Here is a 25,073-nt window from a genome sequence, read left to right as displayed (position 1 = left end):
ATAAATTCTAATACATCAAGTCAGCTATTACGGGCAAATAATGAACAATTTGATACTTCATCACAGTCATCGTCCGAAATTGATGATAACGTATCAATATTATCTGATGATAATTCAACAGATGATATAAATTCTAATACATCAAGTCAGCTATTACGGGCAAATAATGAACAATTTGATACTTCATCACAATTATCATCTGAAATTGATGATAACGAATTACCATTATCTAATTATGGTTCATCACCTACCTCCTTTAATTATGAATATTTATCTCACGAATCAAACTTATCAAATTGTGATTTTTTTGAATCATGTCCACTTTTATCGCAAGACAAATCCATATTGAATCATTATACAAAAGATAAAGATTTTGGCAAATTTAAAATTATTGTAATGAGTGCAATTTATAAAAATTGTTATGTTTCCAAAATGGAAAATGTCCAGAAATTGGTTTACATACTAAGAAAGTTGACAAATCATAAGTTATATTTATTAAATAAAACCCCTTTTCCGTGGCATAATAAAGAAATACATGCTATTAAATATTTACTTAAGAAAATTTTAAAAGAAATAAATAAGTCTAAAAATAATATCATACATTTTATGGTATTTTTTAACTTTTTATTTCGTGAATCTGTTGATACTGATGAGTTAACAAACCTAAATGTTTATCACATTTTCTTCAACTTTTCAAGTTTTATTCATAAATGTTTGTTTTATAAAAATAAAGCAAAAATAAGATGGCTCCATGAAAATTGGAATAATTGTTTTTATTACACCTTTTTTTTTAGTTGAGAATATTTTATTTAATAAAAATGGTCAATTGCATACTTTTTTGGATTGGTCAATAATGCCAAATCTCAACAAAATGATTAAATTATTATTATACGATAACCAGAAGTATTTAACTCGCATAGAATATCTTGAGGATCATCGAAATAATTCGTTGGAACAACATTCATCAAACACAATAGTATCAAATTCAAATGATGAGAGTGACGAGCCACCTAAAAAAAAAATAACTGTCGAAGAGTATTGGAATAAGCAAAAACAAGCACAACAATCAGCTACAAGTGTTCAAGATATTCCTGATGAAGTAGTTAAAAGTATTCTAGAGGAATCACAAAGTATTGATTTTGAAACAACTGAACATGAAAGTGATGAATCATCAGATTTTGATTATATTTTCAACTCACATATTATATAACTGGTAAAACACATTCCTTTTAAAATATATATCGTTCACAAATTTTCAATTAAGATTTAGTTTTATAGCAAATAATTGTGATTGAATGTTCTTTATAAAATAATTAAAAGAAATCACAATTTGTATTTTTAATAGATTTTTAATTATTATACAATAATAAATAAATTTAGTTTACTAGTTATTTAAAATTTATTATACTTATTTTTTAATAAATAATAACTATAGGTTTTGAATTTTAATGATTTAAAAATATATCAAAGTGCATTTACGATTTAGAACTACAAAAAATGCATCCATAATTATTTTGTTTTTGAATAATGAACACCATTTTATGTACCTTTCACTGAATAGTTTTTTTTATCAAATTAACACGTTACAAACAGTTTTCTCGTATAATTTTGTGTTCAAGGAAGAGTTAATAGACAATTCACCAATTATATTTGAAGTTTTTCTTTCTTTGAAAGTACATTCTTATAAAATATAATTATATTTCTACTTAATTTGTTTGTAATTTGATAATAATTAATTTTCCTATAATGATATATACTAAATATAGAATTAGATATTTTATGTATTGTAAGCACTAGTGTTAAATTACTTTTATCAATTTTTAATTTTAAGTACCTAACACTTGAAAAATATACCTAATATGTAAACATTTTTTTTTTTTTTATTAATTTTTAATGAAGTTCAGCTGTACATTAGTTACATCGTATATACTATATTGTATATTACGTTAATTAGTTTATATATACAATAAGATAACAACTATTTTTTTTTTTTTAAATGTTTTAAAAATTAGTTTGTTTATCGAAGTATTATAAGACTTTGTTTTATTCGTTATTGGGTCCAAGTGCGATATCCTGCGATCAATCCGTTCTTAACTGTATATTGAGTTGTCTGTGATTATGTGCAAACATACTTTTTTATTTACAGTTATTTGTGAAAATAAATGAATTCTTAAATTGATTGATAGACTTATTATTTAGTTCTCAAGTTAACTAACATATCGTTATATGTTATGGATTATGAGCTTATGACTAATATAATGTCTGTTTGTTCTATAATATTAATTATTAATGAGTATAAATACAATTTTGTATCATACATTTTATTTAACAACTGACTAAATAGAAAAAAACGTTCAAATGAGTATTTTTAGTATAGAGGATATTCATCTATATATTCGAAGGTAAATTGCGGATTTTAACAATTTATTATATTTCTTAGTCTGAGATTTGGATACTCGAGTAGGTATGCCGTGAACAAATAGACGTGCCTTCACGAAGGTTCGAAGGTTGAAGACCGAGACAATAGATTTCCAAACTCTCAAGAGTTCGTAGAACTAGAAACGAATTTTAACGAAAATTAGATACATATTGACTAAATATAAACAACAGTAATAATCTTATCAAATGTAAAAATATACTGCTAAAGGTATAATATTAAAAATAAACAAACATTTTATTACAATCAATAAAATATGTTTAAAGGTCGATAGTTATTATTAATTACACGTGAATGCGTGAAGTACATACATTATACCCACACAATTTACGATAACGAATCTCATGTTTAACGTTCGATTCAAATGTAAACGAATAATATGACAAGACTACATCGCTCGTATTATACTAATAATTTAACGTTTTGCGTCATGAAAATATTATTAATATAGGTGTGTGTGCGTATGTGTACTAAAATTTGATTGGACAACGTTAATAATAATAAAAATTAATATTATAAGATTTTGTACAAGTACTATGACACTGTTTTACTACAAAATGGCGGCGGCTAAACGTCATAAAAATTTTTAATATCGTACTTGTATCGGCCGGCGTGGTTACCGTACGGTCCGCGAACAGCTATCGAGTTCGATATCACGCCGCCGCCGCCGGTCGGACCGAGCGATCGTGACCGAAAACACACGAAACGACAACAACTATTTGTTGTTCACTTTACCGAGTGCACTAGTGCAGTCGTATCAGCTGTGAACGGTGGTGACCTGTGTGTGTGGCGTGCGTAGGTTGTGGTAGTGTTGTGAAACGAATAAGAGCGCCCGTGTGAACCGCCAGCGTGTACGTGTTTGGGTGGGGATGCGATAGCGACGGCGGTTACCGCGTCCGGACGACATCCCTTCAGAATTCAGATCGCCACCCCGGTCGGACCGTCGTCTGTTACTCGAGTTACTTTAGCTTCTACTGTCGATTATCGCTGTGATCGTGGAACGTCTCGAATCCGTCGGCGCGCCGATACGTCGCGGTGTCGGTTTTTCATTGTCGACCGATGGCCTACCGTAATAACGTTTACATTTTTTAAAATTATTATTTTTTTTCATTCGGCTCTTGACAACACAACTCGATCTCTTTGCGTTTGCACCGCTGTACGGACAGTGTCGTTACAATTCTAATTATATATGTATAAATTATGTAATTTTCTTTTTGAATTTTTGTTTTAAACGGTTTTTTTTCTGATTTGTAATGCCACACCAAACGAATATGAAGAACTTCGACAATTCGCTCCGCAAGTACAATCGACGGGTGATGCTCAGGTAACGTACAATGTTTTTGACGATCGTTTTAGAGTAATGTATTATTATTATGTTGGGTTATCGATTGTAAACACCGACGACGGTAATTGCGTTTCGTTATTGCCGCCGCCGCCGCGTTCGAAATGTTAAAATCGTAGTTCGGTATGGAAACGTTTGTCCGTGAACGTTTAATATAGATTCGTCTGTTACGGATTGCTCTTGTTATTAATCGTATTACAGTAATAATTATTTCAATAATTAAATATTATTTAAATATAATCTACAGCTGCTGTCGGCAATTACACTTGATATCGCCGATTCTTTATTTCTTATCAGTATCTTCAAAACGTATGACGAGCGAGTCGAAAATATTTGGCGGGCTTATTATACTATAATAAATAATAATAATTGTGGGTTAGTGTATTTAGAACAATGATTAAATTTCAATCCGTAGGTACGTAATAAACGAATATTATTGTTTTATGTTTTTTAATACCTACATAAATATCAGTGTTTGAAATAAATATTTTGTTTAATGGGTAGTCTATACCTATCAATATTGTTGTACCTTTAATTGTTATCAATGTTATCATATTATTTCATATAAGATTGTCAAAATATCTCAAAGTAAAATTTTAATTAATTTTTTGCTTGTAATAAATTATTGATTCTATTTTTCTCCGCATGCTTATTATCGATATATTATAATTAAAACGTAAGATTTTATTAAAATTTAAAAATAACAGGTAAACTTTACATTTCTGGTGTATTCAATCGATACACAGATAATAATATAATGAATGTGTTTCGTACGGCTGTGTCAAATCTACTGCTCGTTTGGTTAATTTTACTGTATATTTAATTTGCTGTGGTTAGTCATTTAGTCAATAAAAATTATTTGTTAAGATTATAGATTTATTTTTGTTGAAAATATTTATAAAAAGACATTTTCACAACGACGCTTAAGGATGTAATTAATGAGATAACCATAATTTCTCGCGTATGTATGTAATATAGCATTATGTTAATGTTTTAAATGTGCGTTTGACGTAGAATAATCTACTAGTTTTTATTATTTTTAATAATTAATATTCTAGCGAATTGACATATTGTTGGACGTAAAAAAACATACCTTACTGTTTGACTAGGTAACCAAAGTACTTACCTCAATAAAATATTACAATTTAAAAATAATTTTTTACTAACGATAAGATTATAAATAGGTACGTCTATAGGTACGTTTTGTATCTTGTTAAATAAATGTAATTAAGTAATTGCCTAAAAAAAACAATTAACCGTAAATGTATATTATGTTAAAGTGTCGATTATAATTTGCTCACTGGATATGTATTTGGTGAACGTTGGATATCTTTTAAAATATAAAAATGCAAGTTAATGACATTTTTAATTACAAACTGTTGAGTACCCACTTAGTAGTTATTAGTTTAACGATTACATTTTTCCCTAAATTTGTTAATACTATTTATTAATTTTTTTTTTTACAATAATTTCATTTTTTAAAGCCTTGGTTCTCACTTTTAGAATATTAAATTTATACTTAGTAAGAAGTATCGGTCTTAAATGAATTACTTAATAAATTTGCATTTTGTTATGATAAAAACTGCTTTTTACGCGAGTATACAATTGATTTATAACGTCATGTTTTATTTAGTTCCTAATTTGTAAAAATCGTTATCTATTTCAATACCTACTGCAAATATATTTTGAGGATTCGTGCATCCACGGTCGATGTTTGGAACGTATTGACGGGTTGTATAATGATTTTCACGTCTTAAACGTAAATACTAAATGTCTCTACTGATAACTTATTATTATTATTAAACTTGATTTTAAAATCTTAAATACTGAATGTTTCAACTATTCCAATCTATTTAATAGTTACAATAAATCGATAACATCGTCGTGACGTCGTTATCAAAACATCAATTGTAGTTTATTTTGATCAATATAATAGCTCGTATACAATATTCACTGAATATCATTTTTAAATGTTGAAAAATACTGGTGTACAATCACGTAATTTTGACAACATTCACTAAGAACTTTAGTATATGTTGTTATTCACCGGTAAATGAATAAATGACAATAAATCCTTTATCAACGTAGTAATAGTAATAAATATATTTCTCAAAATATCAAATAAATTGTTTTTGTAGTTTGATTTTACATTGATTATTAATTAGTCAGTAGAATTTTTCTTTTATATACATACATATTAATTTAGTATATCTATTTACAATTCATGATTTTCATTAAATCAAGAACATTTTTCTAATGGACATAATATTATCAATATTATTTAGTGAGATAATATATTAGAAAAATAATATTGACATTGTGATCAATATTAAATCTATTTCAATTTTTAATAGTTTCGTATTATAGTAGTACACCTACACTAGTTACACGTCTCATGTCTTAAAACGAGAAATCGTAAAATAAATTCAAATAGATATATTATATTATAAAGATGACTATTCTTTAGTTCTGAACAATTTTAGACAGTAAAGTAATAAATTACAAAATTGCAATGTTTTTAAGACATTTAACTTAGTTGAAATTGAAAGTTTTAGCTTAAAATGATTATATAAAAACCTAAGCTAACAATTATTCTGTTGTGTAGACGTGAAGATTGAAGTTTATATTTATTTTTGTTTAAATATTATCCAAATTTGAATTTAAAATGTCAAATTACAAAATTGAACATAATATATAATTTTAATATTTTTAAAATTCAACGATAACGTTAAGGAGGAACCTGTAGCTTAAGCTTTGTATAAAAGAATGTTAATGTTTTTTTAAATTTTATTGTACCTATATATTATTTATTTATTTATAGTATATGATAAATTAAGTTATTCTTAGTTAAATATGTATAGTTTCTACTTATAATATTTTTTGAATTGCACAAAATAACAAAAACTGTTAGAATTTCATGATGATATAATTGGAAAGTCAAACGCTCTAAAAAAATGTTATTTGTATTTGCGATACTTTTTAATTGCTGTAAATACAACATATTAAAATCCTTTTATTCAATTTTCAAGTTTTTTGACTTAAAAAAATAATGAACTATGTACTAAAAAAGTGAGTACCACTTTAATGACTAATATACAGTGGATACGTTGTCGAGTTACTTTCGATAGATGCGTAAATACTAAATTGTACTTTAACAATATATTATTATAAACGATAATAACGACTGAGCGTAGACATTTTATTAGCCTTTATCACTAAGTATATATTTTTATGTTTTATAAATTATATTGTTATTAAATTAATTTATTTTACTATTTAGATATAATATACGAGTAGTAGATTAAATAAATTTTTGTTGAAAACTATTTCTATTGCAAATGTTATTAGGTAGGTACACGTTTACAATACTATAATATACGTTGAAGTTCTATGCCCATGAATAATGTTTTTGAATAATAACAAAAATAAATATTCTTATTCTTATTCATGTTTTAAGTATGTAATATCTATTAAATTTAAATTTAATATGACTATAAAAAAAAAAAAAAATATCTTTATACATTTATACATTTTTTAGATTTATTAATTTCACTATAAACTACTTTATAGAACTTTTTATAAATGTTCATTTCAATTAATTCAATTGCTTATTAAATAAACTGTGGCTATGTTTTATATGTTTTAAATATTTTTATAAATAATTTTGGAAACTTATATTTTAAAATGTTTTGATTTGGCAATAAATTTTTGTTGACATTCATAGAAATACAACTGAAAACAGTTAAAAATTTCAAATGCCTATAAATAACTAAAAATATTCAAAATATTTTGAAAATCATTTCATATCTAAAAGTCAAAAGATGCTGATGTAAATATTGGGTATAAATTGCAAGTATCTATTTATAGTAATTTATTTCTGAATTATTACTACAGAAAATATAATATCGAGGTATAAAATAAATAAAAATAAAATATAACAATTAAGCTCCGTTAAAAATCTTAAATTTTCTAATAATTGAAATATTTATAGAGAGTACTTATATTAATAAGTAGCTTTATTTAGTAATATTACTGTTGTATTATTTATGTTTATTTCCTATTTCTTTTGTATTTATAGAAATAGATATATATGTATGTTTGCTGGCACCCCAATGTCTATTTTTTTTTAAATATTCTTTTAATTGTAATATAATGTGTGCCAATTTATAACTCTGAGTTCAGGATTTGTACCTGTATATTTTCCATATACCTATTTTAAGTTGTAACAGAACATTAATTATGAAGAAAAATTATTCTTTTTACTATTAAATATTTTTAAATTTTTAAATTTTTTGATGGAAATATGCATTTTTAATCCCAATTTTAAAACAAGAATAATTTTACGTAATAAATTGATGTTTACAAATCATGTTTATAATCATCTCATAATTTCTGACAAGTAGATTTGACTGATGTGTATTTAACGGTCGTATACTGATTATTGCTAATTATATTATAGTTAATTATTTTGTATTTTATTCAAGTTTTGGACAAAAAACTTTATAAGATTTTCTTGTAATCGTTTGACACTTTTACTTTTTTAAATTGAATAGCGTTATAATATACGAAATAGAATCAATGAGGTTTAGAAGGAATGGACATAAGGTATATAACATATTATGTTGTCGTATCTTATAGTATATACTATTGTCACAGTGTGAACTAAATTTTAATTTGAAGTTGTACAGTGTGTGTGAAGTAATTCAACAACAGATTTATTGCACGTCACTTAGTTCAAGGGATATATAAGACTTAAAATCACAGAATAAAATAATTTAAAATGAAGTAGTAGTGAATTATAGAAGTTTTACATTTATAGGCTTATCATAAGCCGTTTATTATTTACTATTATTCATGAATTCATAATCATAGAACAGAATGTTTCTAACATTATTAACATATTTCAAGGTTCAAGGTCAACTAGATCCAGTACAAGACGTGTTCAAGAATAAGTGAAAAATAAAATGAATATAATGTTCAATACATTTTTAAAGTAGATTTTGTTCTATCTATAAGTATAAGCTCACTATACACGAAATACAATAATAGATTCTGCTCATTTGTAGGCCTTATATACTTTTAGTCCGTATACGTCTATTACGCTAGAAACCTCAGGTAAAAAAAAAAAAAACATTGAAAAATTTAAAAAGGTTATACATTTATAATATAGATATCAATTGTGCCTGTAGGTGTCGTTAATAATCGCACACTTATAATTCATAAGACACGTTTTAATTGGGCGAATTTATTCGCTGTTCGTCAGCGAACAAAATCGTGCGAGTCTGAACATGCAACAACATTGAACTTACCAAAGTAGGCCGGTCGTCAACTCTATTCGTTGGCGAGCAGCGAATATTTCATTACGCGTTGACTAGGTGACTATAAAAAGTTCAGAGCACGAAAATAATGATTTCTACCCGTCGTGCAACAAGCGGCAGTTTTACTTAAGTGATTATCAAATCATCAAACTAAAAGCCCTTTTTTTACGACACGTTATGGCAGCGTGACAGTAGTATGTTGAGAACCAATGGTTATGAGTTACGACGATAGGTACGAACAGCGAGTCGCGAGCGTCAACGCTCATTTTTCGTGTTTCCGACAGGCCAATTACATCTAGTGAATTTAGAAGCAGCGAATTGTGATGTAAATCGCTCAATGCATCGGGCTTATAACCGCGCACATTAAACTGTTCAGTACCACACACATTTGATGACGGTTAAATTGAAGCTTAGGTATATTAGAATTTGATTTAGAGTAGTTTGACTCAATGGTGATTTGTTCATTATTGTAGACGTAATACGTCAACGTCCGCTGTAATTTACTATTAACATATTCTAGTACAAGAAATGCATAGTGTTATTGTTCATGTAAATCTAATACGACCGTTTTATAAAATTAATATGATTTTAATATTTCTTATTATTTTGTTACCAGCATTTGGTAGAATTGTTAAACATTATCCATAAATATCAATATATATTTTTACTGCTTTAAATTATGAATTGATTAAGTATCAAATTTTGAGAAAAAGGTTTATCTTATATTCTTTATTATGACCTTTATATTTTTATAGCTCAACTAATTATATAATATTCTTTATTTTTACTTATTATTCGTATTTCGAGTGTTTTTGTTAACAAAAAGGTATAATTCTACATCACACATTAAAAAAAAGTTTCCTTCCTACTTTATGTTACCATTTTTTTCCTTTATAAAATATGGTACAATTTTCATGAATATTTCTTTAAAATTATATAATTTTACTTAGTAGTTAATTGCTTTAATTGCTCATAGTCAAAAATTACTATTTTATAACATAAAATAGATTATATAATATATTTAATTTTTAATTTTTTTGGACGTGTAGATATATTGAAATACTAATTTTGGTTAGCTTGATATGTGACTTTTTTACAAATGAAGATTTTACAATGATACAAGCGTATACTTTACATATTTTATATGAATGGAATAAATTTTATAAATAACAGTCATAAAATTGATTGAACTATTTCTTACTAATCTGTAAATTATCTATATTACTTAAATGTATTCATCTGTTGCGTTATTATAAAATAGTGTTTCGTCGGGCTGGATTTAATGAGTTTCATATATACACGTATTGATTCACTATATAAACATTTACCTTATTAAGATTATATATTTGAACTATAACATTTTAGTTACCCGTGTGATACATGTGAATGGTAAATAAAAATAACAAACTTAATATTGTGAAAAAAAACGTATAGGTATTGTCCGATTGATTGGCTTGTAATTTATTTGTATATTTATAAATTAAAAAATATATCGAATGGTGAAAATATGATATCGTAATAATTGCAAGAAGTAAATAATATTTATAGTTGAAAAGAAAACATTTAATATTGTTAACTGTTGACGATTACAATTCGATATTTTATCTACTATCATAATTTGTTATATCTAAATTTTAGGTTTTGATCTGAAGGTTTTTTGATTACATGTTTATGCTGGTATTTAAAATATAGTAATGATTTAATTTTTAAAGGTATAATATTTATTGTGGATATACTCCCAGTTTTGTCTATGTCTGTGTAAATAAAAAACGCATTTAGTAAGAATTATCTAATTTTAAAATATAGTTATAGCATACATTTTTTTAAACCTATACTGATATTAAAACTTTATTTTTTTTATATTTACCTAGAAAGATAATGTGAGTAGGTTAAATAAGTTTCATAATACTAGCTATATTTAAATATGTTTAATTCATATATTGTGCCATTATGTGCTGCATATAAAATATGTTTGTTGAGTATGTTAGAAAAATTTAAAATCATATTTTATATTTTCACTAAATAAAAAGTTATTGTTGAATGAGTTTAAATAAATAACAACACATTTGCAAAACTTTCGGTTTAAAATTAATAATTTTAGTATAGCGCGATCGTATCCGGACAATATGACAATACTGTCGTTATATGGGAAATTAATTGAAGTTTTTGGACATAATTTTTCGAAAGATAAACGGAAGCACTCTTGAAGTAATTTCATTACATAAAATGCGACTTAGATCACGAAGAAAAAAATAGATTTGTCAAGTTTTTATTGTACAACCTTTTTATAATATAGTTTTTAATTTTTGTTTCACATAAATATTATCATTTATTATCAGTTTTAATTATTTTTATTTTAAATTATGAAATAAATAATTTAAATAATTTCTTTTATACATATTTTTAGTGCATAAGTGCGTATATATGTTTTAAATACTATAGTCTTTAAGTATTTAGCCCTACTGATAACAATGTGTGGGGTTATTACAGATTACATAACTATTTATTAAATCCGTTTATTTATATCATAAGACTATTTAATGTACAATAGAGCTCAATTTTATTTTTAACTAGTAAAGGCTAACTTTTAAATTCAACCAATTACAAATGTCTAGTATTTAGGGCTATTCAAATATGAATTATAAGTGGCAACAAATTATTAAATGATCAAAAACTCTTAGAAACAAAGTAGCTATGGATATTTTTTTCTTAAATTACTATCATAAGTCTTAAAAACTAAATTATATACTTTATAAAATGTCTTCGTCATTCCCAATTGGGATTATAATAATCTATTTATTTTTTTAAATTTAAAAAATTAATTATTACACGAGTAGATATATACATTTATATTTGTATTAAGAATCTCAATTTTATTAATATTTATATTATAACAACATAATATATTTTCATTAAATTTACTGTAACTATTCATATTATGTGACTGAGTTTATACCATATTATCACTCAGCTGTTTTAGCAGTTGTATTAGTGTAGGAGTTTTATAACATTTTAGAAAAATAATATTTGAAATAATTAGTTCATTATAGAAGTAAAATAAATAATAAAAAAGTTATTTCAAGTATTCACATTTATTATGTTTACGATTTACTATTTTTCATTAACCAATCTAGTATCAAAGATTATTTTATCAAATAAGTTCATACGAAATAATTATTTTTATTTTTTCATGAATAAATTAATCATTATTTTTTATTTAATAAATAATAAAAAAAAAATTATCTTGTACAATTACTTCTTATTGTAATATAAGTTCTTTATAATATTCAAGTGCTTTAAAAAATATTCAATAAAGTAAAGTAAATATCTTGGATTTATATCATTTAAAACTATAATAAATCAAGTTTCCATGAATTAAAATTATTTTCATATAAAAGCTGTGTTATATTAATTATAAGATGGAAAAAACCAGATTAATCGCTCTATTGTATAGAAAATGTAAAATGTTTTGGATTACCTCATCATTGAGTAATGCGTATGTAATTTTTTTAATTCAATGATAAATCTTGCTTATACAACTTTCTGAACGAAGACATTTTGTTTGTTACTTCGCCTATTTCTAAATAAAAATATTGTATTAAATTAACAATTTTAAATGCCTATAAAAAGCATAATACTTGTCTTTTTGAAAATATCATTGTGTATCGAAAATTATGTTTTAAGTAATAGAATGTTTTAAAACTATAAACATATATTATAAAATATTAATCATTTATGTATTTTAATTACGAAATGAATTAATGACTGATGTAAATGAATGATAAATTATGAATTAAATTTAAGATGTTTTTCAATTATTGTTAGAACAACTGATGAGGAATCGTGTATTCAATTTTCAAATTTCTACTCTCAAATAACAATTGTATCTTGCATTAAATTTTAAAAAAAGTTACAAATTTTAAATGTTCTTTACAAAGCTTAATAAGTGCTGAAATATTTTGAAATTAATATTATGCCTATAGTTTATACTAATTTAAATATTTAATGAAAAATACATATCTTTAGTTATTCATTTTTCAATTAAAACAAAAATAACAGTATCGGTTTTGTCAAAACTAATGTTGCGTTAAAGTTCTTATTTTTTTACTGATTTCTCCTATTGTTTTAATAAATATATTTATAAGTTTTTAATCTTAGTTTAAAAATACTAACTACATCTGATTTATTACCAGAAACCAGATATTAAGTGTTCTAAACTTTTTTATTGAAACCTAAAATTGAATATAACTACCTTAAGGTGATCAACCGTATCAAACCTTTCATCACATTAATTGTAAAACATAAGTTGTCATTAGTAGCTATCGTATTAAATGGTTTTATAGTTAAAACGCAATCCTTTATATTTTTCCATGGTATTAACCATCTAGCCAGAGAACATGTCACCCAACAAAAATTTATGCTGCGCATCTCCACACAGCACCTCACCACAGTGAAACTACAATGCGTTTCATCTTAAATGTCCTTGATACTAACGCACCAGGTGGGGATTTTTCGTTATGGGTACATAAAATGTGGAACCGCTGCTGATCATTTTTAAAAATACACGTTTTCTGTATTACCCAGCCCAAATTGTGAACCCCTAGTTTGAATAAAAATCGCCATCTTGCCCGTTAATATCGAGGGATATTTGTTGTGAAACGTACTATAGTCTCGACGATGATATACCCAAAATGGACATTCTTTCGATGGATAGTGTATGGACTTATTTTGTGTTAATGTATGTACGTACCACTAAATACTGTGGTTGTGTTAAATGCTCTTATAAAATTAAACAAAAATCTGCTTACTATTAGCGTTTTTAGTGGAACTTGTGTATCATAGGAATATACATAATCATAATACACAATTAAAGGGTTTAGTATATTGGAGATTCCGCTGGAAGTGCTAGTACCAATTAGGTTTTATAATATTACATGAAAATGTGAATAAGTAGTTGATTAAAAAGTATCAAACACTAACTGACATTTTAACTGTATTGCGGCTTGTTCACGCAGAAAAATAATTATTTTTTTTTCAAACGAATAGTTTTGGCAGTATTGCCTTTTAAAAGAATGTCAGCCATGTTTGTTCATTGGTTCGTTATGTATATCATTTTATAAATCGTCGTTGTACCACATACGCGTTAAACTCGTATTTGGTCGATAAATAAAACATACCGAACCGGTTTCTTCGTAGTCGCCGTGGCCGTTTAACCAATGAACATTAAAATTTAGTAAGAATAAATCGTCTAATGCGTCACAGCAATAATATATATAACATATTTACGTGCCGCCTGGAAACCGCCGTAACTACACGGCACCAGCAACAGTCGTGTAGCATAACGATTTTCGAGGTCGTTACCGCCGCCGCAGTCTAAACCGCGCCCAGTCATTGCGCGGAGAGAGTTTCATCGTGTAGGTCGAAACAAATGACGTCATGATAGGCGGCAGTACACCAAATTGTACCTCCGTGGCCCGTACGGTAGCGCTCTCTGCCACCGCCGTCACCGATGATAATGCTCCCCTCTATCGTTGTATGATTGCCAACGGACGACTGCGACAATCGTTGTCATTTCGAGTTCACACGTCCGAGTGTTCGTTTATGCCAGTGGCAGCAACTCTCATCAAACGTTTCTCTTCGTCGCCAAATAATTCTGTTTGCCGACACTACTTTTCATTGTTTAGCATCATCGTTTGTCCAAATGGTATGTACTTGTCACATTAATGATTATCAAGTGAAAAAATATACATATTATTATTCACGTACGTTATGCGTTTGCGCGAGTAACCACGTACCGCGTGGTATCCTATGTTCTGTTGGCGGCCATTTTGTTTATTACCTTGTGTCCTCGTGACCCTCCTGTATGATTTTATTCAATTATCTCAACGTTTATCAATCGGTTGTTTTTTATGTTTCTTTCTCCATTTATTTGTACTCCCAAAATGTTTAGTATTATTTTCAAACAACCGTTACACGCAGACACCGCTGCAGATACTTTGAAGCGCATGTCCTTAATTTAAAACCGGATGTCATCAATACTCATATATTGTGGGTAGAATTTCTTTTATTTAGCACGACGTTTTAGTATAATCCTTTTATCTTATTGATTTAATATCGATAAAACGTCACACATCAAAGTACCTTTATGTATTTTTATAGATAGTAATTTAAAACTGGTTTTCCTCAATAGACTTAAATTAAAAAGTGTTTTATTTTCTTTAATTCATGTTTATACGTCCCTATTAATAGTGTTTGCTTTAGAAATTCTAAATGGTAGTGGATCTGTACATAGGTTCCGAGCCTAATATAACCTGAAATACTTGACAAAATGCTTAGTAGTTTTCGTATCCAATCTGATTTTAAGAGTATACCATACCCGCATATTATATTTTCGTATTACATACAATATGGTACATTTTCGATCAATAGAATCCATTTTATGCTGTTGGTTTTAATATTAAAATTATTAAAGTAAATATACATATTATTAAACTTTAAGGTAAGAATATTATCTTGTCCATCACTCAGGCTTTTATTGGTATAAAATTTTAAAGTGAATTATTGCAATATCCAATATTACAAATTTAAAATTCTCATAACTCTAAAATAATATATAAGTTATATTAATTTTTTAACATAAGACACGAGAGATAGTGTCACTTTTAAATTAAGTTAATTTATTTAGAAGCAGTTAAATTATACATGCACGATCAGTTGTTATCACGAAAAGTTGCATTCGACGGTGGCGTTCCTGGTGGACAAACAAAATGCATCAAATTTAAATTAATTAATTATTATTTGTGAATATAATTAATTTTTGAAAGGAAAAAAGCTGTGGGTGTGTAAAACATTTGGAGTAGGTATGAGACTGAATTATTCAAAGATAATTTTGTTATTCGACCACCTGTTGTTTCGTAAAGCTACCGGCGCATATTAATAACCGCTGTATTTCAGAAATAGCATCACCAGCTGCGCTATTGTCGAAAGTCATTTTTCGTGAAACAGCTTTTTTTCTTGGTGATTAGAATTATTATTTTAAACGGTGCCTTATTATAGTTAAATTTAATATCTATAAGTGAAATATCTATTTTGTATTTATTTTAGCAAAAAATGAATACGTTTGATAAAATTTTGGAGAAAAAACTTTTAAGGTAATTATTGTTTTATTAAGATACAATACGCTTAATATAATTAACGTAGATACCCTACCCTAACCTTACATAACCTAACCTAACCTTTTTTTTTTTTTGCGTGTTGAACCGACGACCGGGAGGGGACTGCTTTTGCATTACTTCCTCCCGGCAAACCTAACCTAACCTAACCTAACCTAACCTAACCTAGCTATCTAATTCTAACATTTAACCATAATACATTTATTATTCCTGCAATAATTTATATAGATACAATTTAAAATTATTCGTGAATTAATTTTAATTTATTGATCAGTTATTCTTAATTAATAAGATTTTAATGCTGTCCTTTAGTATTGAATTCTATATTAATTATAACTTTATAGTAACTATATAAAATCATCTGTTCTATACCATGGTGTTATAAATGCTACCTATTTATTTTTTTATAAGGATAATGAAGTATAAATGTGTTGTTTTTAAGATATTTATCAGATGAATTCCTAAAATAGTTGGTTCAAGAAAGCTTTTAAAATAGAATCGATTGATAAACACCTTTTTAAATTCATAAATATCTCATAATATGTCAATTATATAACCATTGACTATGATCCAAGAAAAACTAAGTAGTAGTGAAACTGATTGTATCTTCAAAATTAGTAAAATTTAAATTAATTCCCAAAGTGAAATTTATATTGTAATACATTTTTGTTGTTATTATTTATCTTAATGAATGTTTTAATATTGAGAATAAGTTTATAAAGTTCTATAATTGATAATGTTATAAATATAATGATATAGCTACAAAAATAACAATTTTGATATATCCTGGAATCTTGCTGTTTTTTATTGAGTCTTTTAAATTTAAAAGTAAAATATTAATGACATATTTATTAGAAAAATAAACAAATGTGCCAAATTTAAAACTAAAATATAGTAATTAATAATTATAATTAAAATAATTCTTCTCAGTGTGTTTTGGAAGCTCATAGTTCTATGTTTTTTTGAATTTATAAATAAATTCTTAGTAACATATTATATATATTAATAAATAAAACAACTTCAAAAAATTAACACTTAATCTTATGTTTTATTAAAAATAGTAACAATTTATAACAATTATACTTCTCTAATCTAAAAAATTTACTGCTCCACAATAACTTGAACATTAACATTCAATATATTTGGTCAATGACCGCAGATTTTTTTTAGAAAAAAAATGTTTTGGTCAAAAATTTAAATTTTCATTCTATATTTTTTATTTTCATTTATATTATAATAAATTTAATTATTTAAATAAAAAATATATTTCATAAAGAAAATTATATTTTGTTATGCCTAACTATGAATTTCTATGGAAAATTTTATTTTGCATACATATTACATATAATATATATATGGTAAAATTAATTGTCTAAAAACCTCTCATACAAATGATACTGCTTAGACTTAGAAATAATATTTAAAACATAAAAATCTGGTCTGTAATCATAACTAACTTATTTTGAATATCTCACTTCTATTTGTGTTCGAAATTCTATTATACTGCAAAATTATGTGTTGTATAATTCAAAATAATACTGCAATAATAAATTGTAAGTATTCCACTATTCTAAATTTCAAATTGAAGCAATTAATTAATTAACTTAATTTTTAAAACTTTTAAACAAATTACATTATATATAAATAGTAGTTATTTTTTGAAAAATATGTATACATTTTTTTTGTCAGGTTAAATTTCATATATATTACTGTTTTTATTTTAAATGTGTATTAAATATACATTAAAATGAAGGGAGAGTTTACCATATACTCATATGTATTTGTAATAAATGATAATAATGCATAAAAATAAGAAAATAAAACAAGTAGAATTTTCTATTTAGCACACTCAAAGTTTTATCATCTACCAATTACCAATACTTTTCAAATTAACAATGAAAAATAAAAAAAAAACTACAGAAATATTTATGCCAGAATTGATAATTTAAGAGGATGTGGTACCTGCATGTATTGTCTCCATCTTACAAGTGTATAACATAATAAATTTTACTCTATAAATAATAATAATAATAATAATTTTAATCTATAAATAATAATTATTTTAATAATAATAATAATAATTTTACTCTATCAGCTTAGCTCCGTTTGTTTAAAAATTAGAGTGAATTGACCTTTTATAAAATTTAATGGTAAGAATATTATTTAGACAACCTCATGGGCTTTAAATATATTTTAATTTTGAAGTGAATTATAAGTATTTTAAAATTGTAAAAATATACTCTGCCTCTGCTCAGAATAACTTTTTGTATACAATGATACACAATGATACACAATTTAATTTAAATTCAATAAGTTAGAGTGAGCTATTTTTTACTTGGTGTATACTAAAATAAGTCAGTACTTTCTTTCCCACCTCTTTTCAATTAATTTTTGTTCATAACTTTTTAGTTACTTAAGAATTAATTACAGTTGAGCGGCTTACTACTTGCTCACTTTTTTTTTTAATCTAGTACCTATATTAATTGAAATGTTATCAAATTAATAAATTACTTATTTTAACATTGTTTTTATTTAATCTTTCGGTTTTTGATCATTTTTTTTTTTAGTTACCCATATTTTTATTTAAATTTATTTTAGATGCTAACATACATTAAATACTTAATATTGAATAATTAAACAAGTAATAAATTATTTACAAATTATGTTTTATTGAATTTATTCCTGTCTAAAAATGTTTATTTAAAATGAATGCTGTAAAGATAAAATATTTAATTTGTAATTCAGTGGAATTTATCAATTATTATTCATTAATATTGTCAAATGATAAGTCGCTTTTAGTGCTATAAACATATTAGTTAATTATAATTTATAACCATAAGTCTTATTAATATAATCAAAAATATTGTGATTAAAGAGATCTTTTATCCTGTCTGAGTTAAAATATATGAATAAGTTAATAGTTAATTAATAAATTTCACCATAATGGCATAACTATATGTATATTTTAAATTATCTGACACCCATTTTTTTTCTGTTTCCAAAATCAAATATATGTATTTTATAAATAATAACAACTCATATAGTCATAATGTATATGAAAAATGTTTTAAAAAGATATAGAATCTATTAAGTATTAATAGCATACCTACCATTTTTCAAATTTTCATTTAATGTTAAAATGACTGCATAATTTGTCTAGTATTATTCAAAATTACTATGTTTATTTCATTTCTATTTATTATTAATTTTTCTTTTAATATTTGGAATCCAAGGTAAATATTAGTAATTACTTTGTTATGTGTATAATTATTATATTAGTTACATGGCTCCATTAAATTAATTATTAAAAATAATATTTTATCATATGGTATTTATGGTAAAATAATTATTATCATAATCAAAAACAGTATGAACTATGATGTATTAAGGTCCAAGTATGTTTAGAATTGTACTTAACAGCTTAAGTACTAGCTGTTTAATAATGCACTGGTTATAAAATGTATAAAATGTATAAAAACTTTTTATTGAATTTATTGAATTCTAACATAGACTTACGTTATTATATATATTTATTGTAATCTACAATCAAATTAACGATGATGCTTTCATTTATCGCCTTATATGATTTTCGATATTTAAATTTTAGTTAAAAACATTTACTACTATTCAGTTGGATTGTAGTTAAACAAATTTATAATTTTGTGCGCGCTATTTAAATTAATTAATTTTGAAATGGTAAAACTATAATTTATACTATTTACTATTTAATTAACTGCCGAGTTGGATTATAATTTGTTAAATATAATACGCTGGGTTTAAATATATATAAAAAAATTTAATGTTTGCTTTATAATTCAATATTGACTATTTCTGAAAAAATATTATTCATAAATATCATTAACTATTAAATTAATAACTGATAATTTATTTTGTATTTTTTTTTTATTAATCATAGTTTGTTGTTAATTACCCAAATTTGTACGTTTTAATGAATTAAAATTATTTCGATATTAATTTGTATTTATTTTTTTTTAAAGACTATCGGATATGTTTAACATTTTTCGCGGTGTTGTAACAGTAAAGTGTCAGGGATTAAGTTTCATTTTTTGATAATATTTTGCAACGTACTACACCGATTCCTTATCGTACACTATTTGAAACGACTAATCGAAGAAACACCGGCATTACGTATTGCACGGACAAATACTATTATTAATACGCTATCGACAATAAGTAGTAATGTAAATTCAACGATGGGTAGTTTTCTGTTACGGTTTTCGTTGGCGATTTGTCACGTCGTACGTACAATACAATATATCTATATATTATTACGCGTGTAATCATATGAAGTCTGACGATGTTTTCGGTCGGTTTGACCTTTCTACGATAACAAGACAATATCACAACTCGTTATGTGTCTCGTGTCTATTCGTTATATTTAACAAAAATAATATTTACATTAGTATTGTTATTTATCATCTATACAGCGTTGTACATTATAATATTGTATTTTCAATTTTGTTACTACGTAGCCGCTACTGCCGCCGCCGTCGTCGCTCCCACCTATATCGTGCCCTAACAGAGTACGCGGACCGTGTTCGTTCACGGGTGGCTTCGGTGAGCGGTGGGTGGTGGGCGGCGGGCGACGTTTGGGTCGCACGCATGCATGTGCGAGTTAACGCATTTTTTCCTTTCACTACGACGCAGCTGCCTAGCTGCCGCCTCGCGTCCGGCCGACCCTCTTTGTAATGATCGAGCAGTGCGACGTTGTCAGATTTCCTTAATGGATAATTGCGGTCCTAGCCGCGTCGACGAGAGCGCACCACACACCGCGCATTTGAATGACGCCGATGTATACACCGCGGTTGAACTAACAGCTCTTACGTCGCGTTTAGCTTATCGCTAGACCGTTTCTTAACTCGAATCCATAATATTAATTTTTTTTCGTTTTGTTATGTTGTTCCTAAGCTTGGAAACTAAGGTATAGTAGAATTTTGTGTAGGGTTTGTATTTAAGGTTGTGAAACACGTGTATGAACATCACGCATCATTATAAAGTTTTCGATTAATAATATGTTAGAACGACACATTGTTATAACAATCGGAGCTCGTCGAAACCATGTTTATACTTTATACCTACTATATTAAACTGTATATTAAATTTGTTTAACTGTGCCTTACACTTTTATCGTAATGAGCACTAGCTATTTTTGTGGTTTGATAACTCTTGAAAATTATTTTAATAATGATTATTGTCTTAAAGTCGTGATTATTAATTATCAATGCGCGTTTTAGGCTATAAAGATTTTCCAAGGATATTGTATTTTAAAAAAAAATATACATCTCTTAATATATAATGCTTAATACTTTATTGACGCGTGTGTTTCATATGGTCCGTTAATCTTTTTTGTGACCCTTTTTAATTTTGAATATAGAATTGTTAATACGCACTCGTGGTTATTGTTAATTAGGTTTAAACTACCAACCTTGGTTATTTTATTTTTACGCTCATAATTATATTATAATTATCCAATTCAGATCAGTCGTTTCTAAGTTTAATATGTTACGGTTCATTCAGTGATAGAATACACGATTTATTGATTTAAGATAATGTAGTTGCCTAACGAGTATTGAACTTTTCAAAATAAGGTCCATAAAGAGAAATTCACCTCATTATTTTAGCAGCGCTCCATGCGGAAAAATAATATAATATACAATTTATACGTTAAAATGAATTCCGATTTTCTAAATTCAGAATTCTTTTAATTATTTATTAAAAATTCAAAATAATTTACTTTTTTTCTATTAGTCGATATTTGTATAATAGTTAATATTATATAATATGATAATAATATTTTAAACATTTAAACCACTACAAATATAACGACATGCCTGATTTATTAATTTCACATTAAACCATAGAAAATATAGAGAAACTATGATTATTAGTAACATTTAATTTTCTCAGCTTATAAGTTATCGTGTTAATTTTAATGAGGTAAAATTTTTACAATGTTTTTTTTTTTTTTTTTTTTTTGTAGTATTTAAGAAAAAGAAAAAAAATAATGTAAAATGATAAATAAATAAAATAAACACACACCGGATGTCAATAGGTTTAATTAAAATATGGTTAATAGATAAATTTATTAAAATATATATTTATACAATAATTATAATCGATTATGTATAAATTGGTTTTACAATTTGTTGAAACTGTTGTCAGGTAAAAACTAGTCTTGTCTAGTTTTTGATTTATTCATTCAACGTGTTATGGTCTTAAAAACAACCGATTCCTAATTGCATACTGACAGTCATTGGATAAGCCATTTTATGTGGATAATGGGTAGCCAATAACCATACTATTTTAAACTGTGGTCGAGAACGTGTGTTTTCTCTTGCTTATTAGGTTAGGTTAAATTTATTGATGAATTTTAGAACCTAGCCGTCAATAATCTAGTATATCTTAAGAATAATCTCAAGTGTCCACTCTAGGCATGTATTTAATTTTTAATTTTTAATTGTACCTAAATAATTGTTAAGAGTATTAACGTTTTAAATTTATTTTATTTATTTTTCACTACTTTTATCTTACTGTACTATTTTAGTTAGCCGACAATAATTATAATACTTACATGTTATTAGTTATTACAATTATTATGTTTTAGGTATTTTAATTAATAAAATAGGAACCACTATCGTTGACGTAATAGTTAAGTACTTTCGTGACGAGATAACGAGGCCTAATATCTGATGGTTACGCGTTTGTTATGACTTATGATTATTATAAAAATGTATATCCATTATGTAACTGTGACACGATGTCATGACTTAATATAATTAATTCAATAGTAATAAGTAATAACTTATAAATAATTATATTTTAGTGATTATAATATACAATTTGACAAGATGTTTTATTTTATTATTTTTATTTGTTGAAGTGGATGTCAACTTTTAATTAATATATTTTAATGATGAATATTATATAGGTACTATAGCGTTGTAGATACTGTTTGAACACAAGCTTTATACTTTAGTATCTCATTATGTTGCACTAAATCAAGTTTTCTCATATTTTTTTATATTTGTGACATTCTCTTTATTTAATTTGTAAATAATCCCGTATAAAGATTAAGTTTTGAATATTTTCAATTTAATGCTCATAATAATATATTACATACACGAAGTTGATAAAAATAAAACCAAAAAAGAACATTTCGATAATATTTAATTGTACATACTATAATTAATAATTGGAAAGTACTTAAGTTTATTTTTGTTAAATTATTAAAAATCATAAATATACCTAGTATTTTTCATTTTGAGAAGAGTACTCAAAATTTGTATTTTAAATTAAAAAACTTCAATAAAGATAATTCCATTCCAATATTAAAATATATTTATTTGTTTTAAATTTGAAACATTGCTATGTACTATGTGTTGTTATAAAACTGAAAACTGTTTTTTTTTTTTTTTTTTTTAATAACAATAATTATTTTTATTTTAACTTGAATGTGTAAATATTTTATTTCTAATCTCATGTTGAAAATTGATATTTTTTTTCAGAACGAGGATGCATACGTATACCAAAAAGTATATCGATAATTTGGTATTCAAGGCTATTTTATGCAAACCTATAGTTTCTTGTTCAAAATTAACCGAAGAAGACATACAAAAATATAAATTGTAAGTTTTATTGTATATTTTTGTATAAGTTGGTACTAGTGATACTAGGTGATTTTTTTTTTATTCTTAAACAAATCAAACATTCAAATTTTATATCAAACCCAAATTAAACTTTTAAAAAGCTAAAAAAATGAATACAATTATGGTGAATATTATTAAAAAATATATGTTTATAATTTATATATTATATTTAATCTAACAATAATTTTATTTTATTTTTTAATATTATTTATCAAATTTAGTTCGGTTTTTAATTGTTTTAGTATTTTAATTTGTCTAAATATCAACATAATTCTCACTATGATTAATCATTTCATGGGAATATTCTATTTTTATTTTTTGCTCGTTCATTAGAATATGAATAAATTATGGATAATCGAAACAAGTTACATTTTTTTTTAAATATTGGATGTTAAGTTATCATGTCTGTCTCTTTAGTCTATTAAAAAAAAAAAAAAAAAAAAACTGTTCGATTTTACCTTAATCATCCCTTACATAGTCCTAATACCTACAGTTTCGAAAAATTTCTTTTATAATTTAAGAAGTAAAATAAATAATAGTATTATCATGCTTGTTGTTTGTTGTCAAAGATGAATATTACACATTTTGATAATACTCTATCTTAAATTGTAAAACAAATAAATCGCATATTATATGATAGCCTTTTTTAACCTTAATTAATTAGGTGCTTATTTTTATTCAATTTTCGAAAAACGATTTGTAACATCATTGATGAGTAACAACTAGATACAATTTATTATAAAAATAGTCTTATAGAAATCTTAATACCTAATTATTAGGTAATTAAATTTAAATGATATATTTTTGAATATATGAATATTATAACGTAATTTGCATGGAATCATTTATATCTAAATACTTATTGAATTTAATAATTTTTATTAATTTTAGGAACTTAATTGAAAATGAGAAAGATGAACCTAATGACAACAAAGTATCTAAAGACGACAACGATGTGTCTAAAGACAAGGATGTGTCTAAAGTCAACGATGTGTCTAAAGACAACGATATATCTAAAGACAACATTGTATCTAAAGACAGCAATGTATCTAAAGACAATAATGTATCTAAAGACAGTAATATATCTAAAGACAGTAATGTTTCTAAAGACAGTAATGTTTCTAAAGACAGTAATGT

General features: G+C 25.5%; 1 protein-coding gene across 3 annotated transcripts in view; it reads left to right on the top strand.

Annotated features, from left to right (window-relative positions):
• The first annotated feature begins 3,194 nt into the window (after positions 1–3,194).
• LOC112601808 overlaps positions 3,195–25,073 on the top strand; it is a 25,702-nt gene continuing 3,823 nt past the window's right edge. The window contains exons 1-4 of one of the 3 annotated variants that reach the window (XM_025349595.1): positions 14,686–14,801; positions 16,202–16,248; positions 23,796–23,915; positions 24,828–25,073. The exon at positions 24,828–25,073 is cut by the window's right edge and continues 1,356 nt beyond it. In XM_025349595.1, coding sequence (XP_025205380.1) covers positions 14,799–14,801; positions 16,202–16,248; positions 23,796–23,915; positions 24,828–25,073 — 416 coding nt within the window. In that variant the 5' untranslated portion in view covers positions 14,686–14,798. Of the gene's footprint in view, positions 3,762–14,685; positions 14,802–16,201; positions 16,249–23,795; positions 23,916–24,827 lie in introns of those variants that run through there. The other 2 variants (XM_025349594.1, XM_025349596.1) reach the window with 2 other exon arrangements.

Source organism: Melanaphis sacchari, unplaced genomic scaffold, assembly GCF_002803265.2.
Source record: "Melanaphis sacchari strain LSU unplaced genomic scaffold, SCAv2.0 Contig7_pilon_pilon, whole genome shotgun sequence".
Classification (NCBI taxonomy): Eukaryota; Metazoa; Arthropoda; class Insecta; order Hemiptera; family Aphididae; genus Melanaphis; species Melanaphis sacchari.
This window is presented reverse-complemented; position numbering and strand designations above follow the sequence as displayed.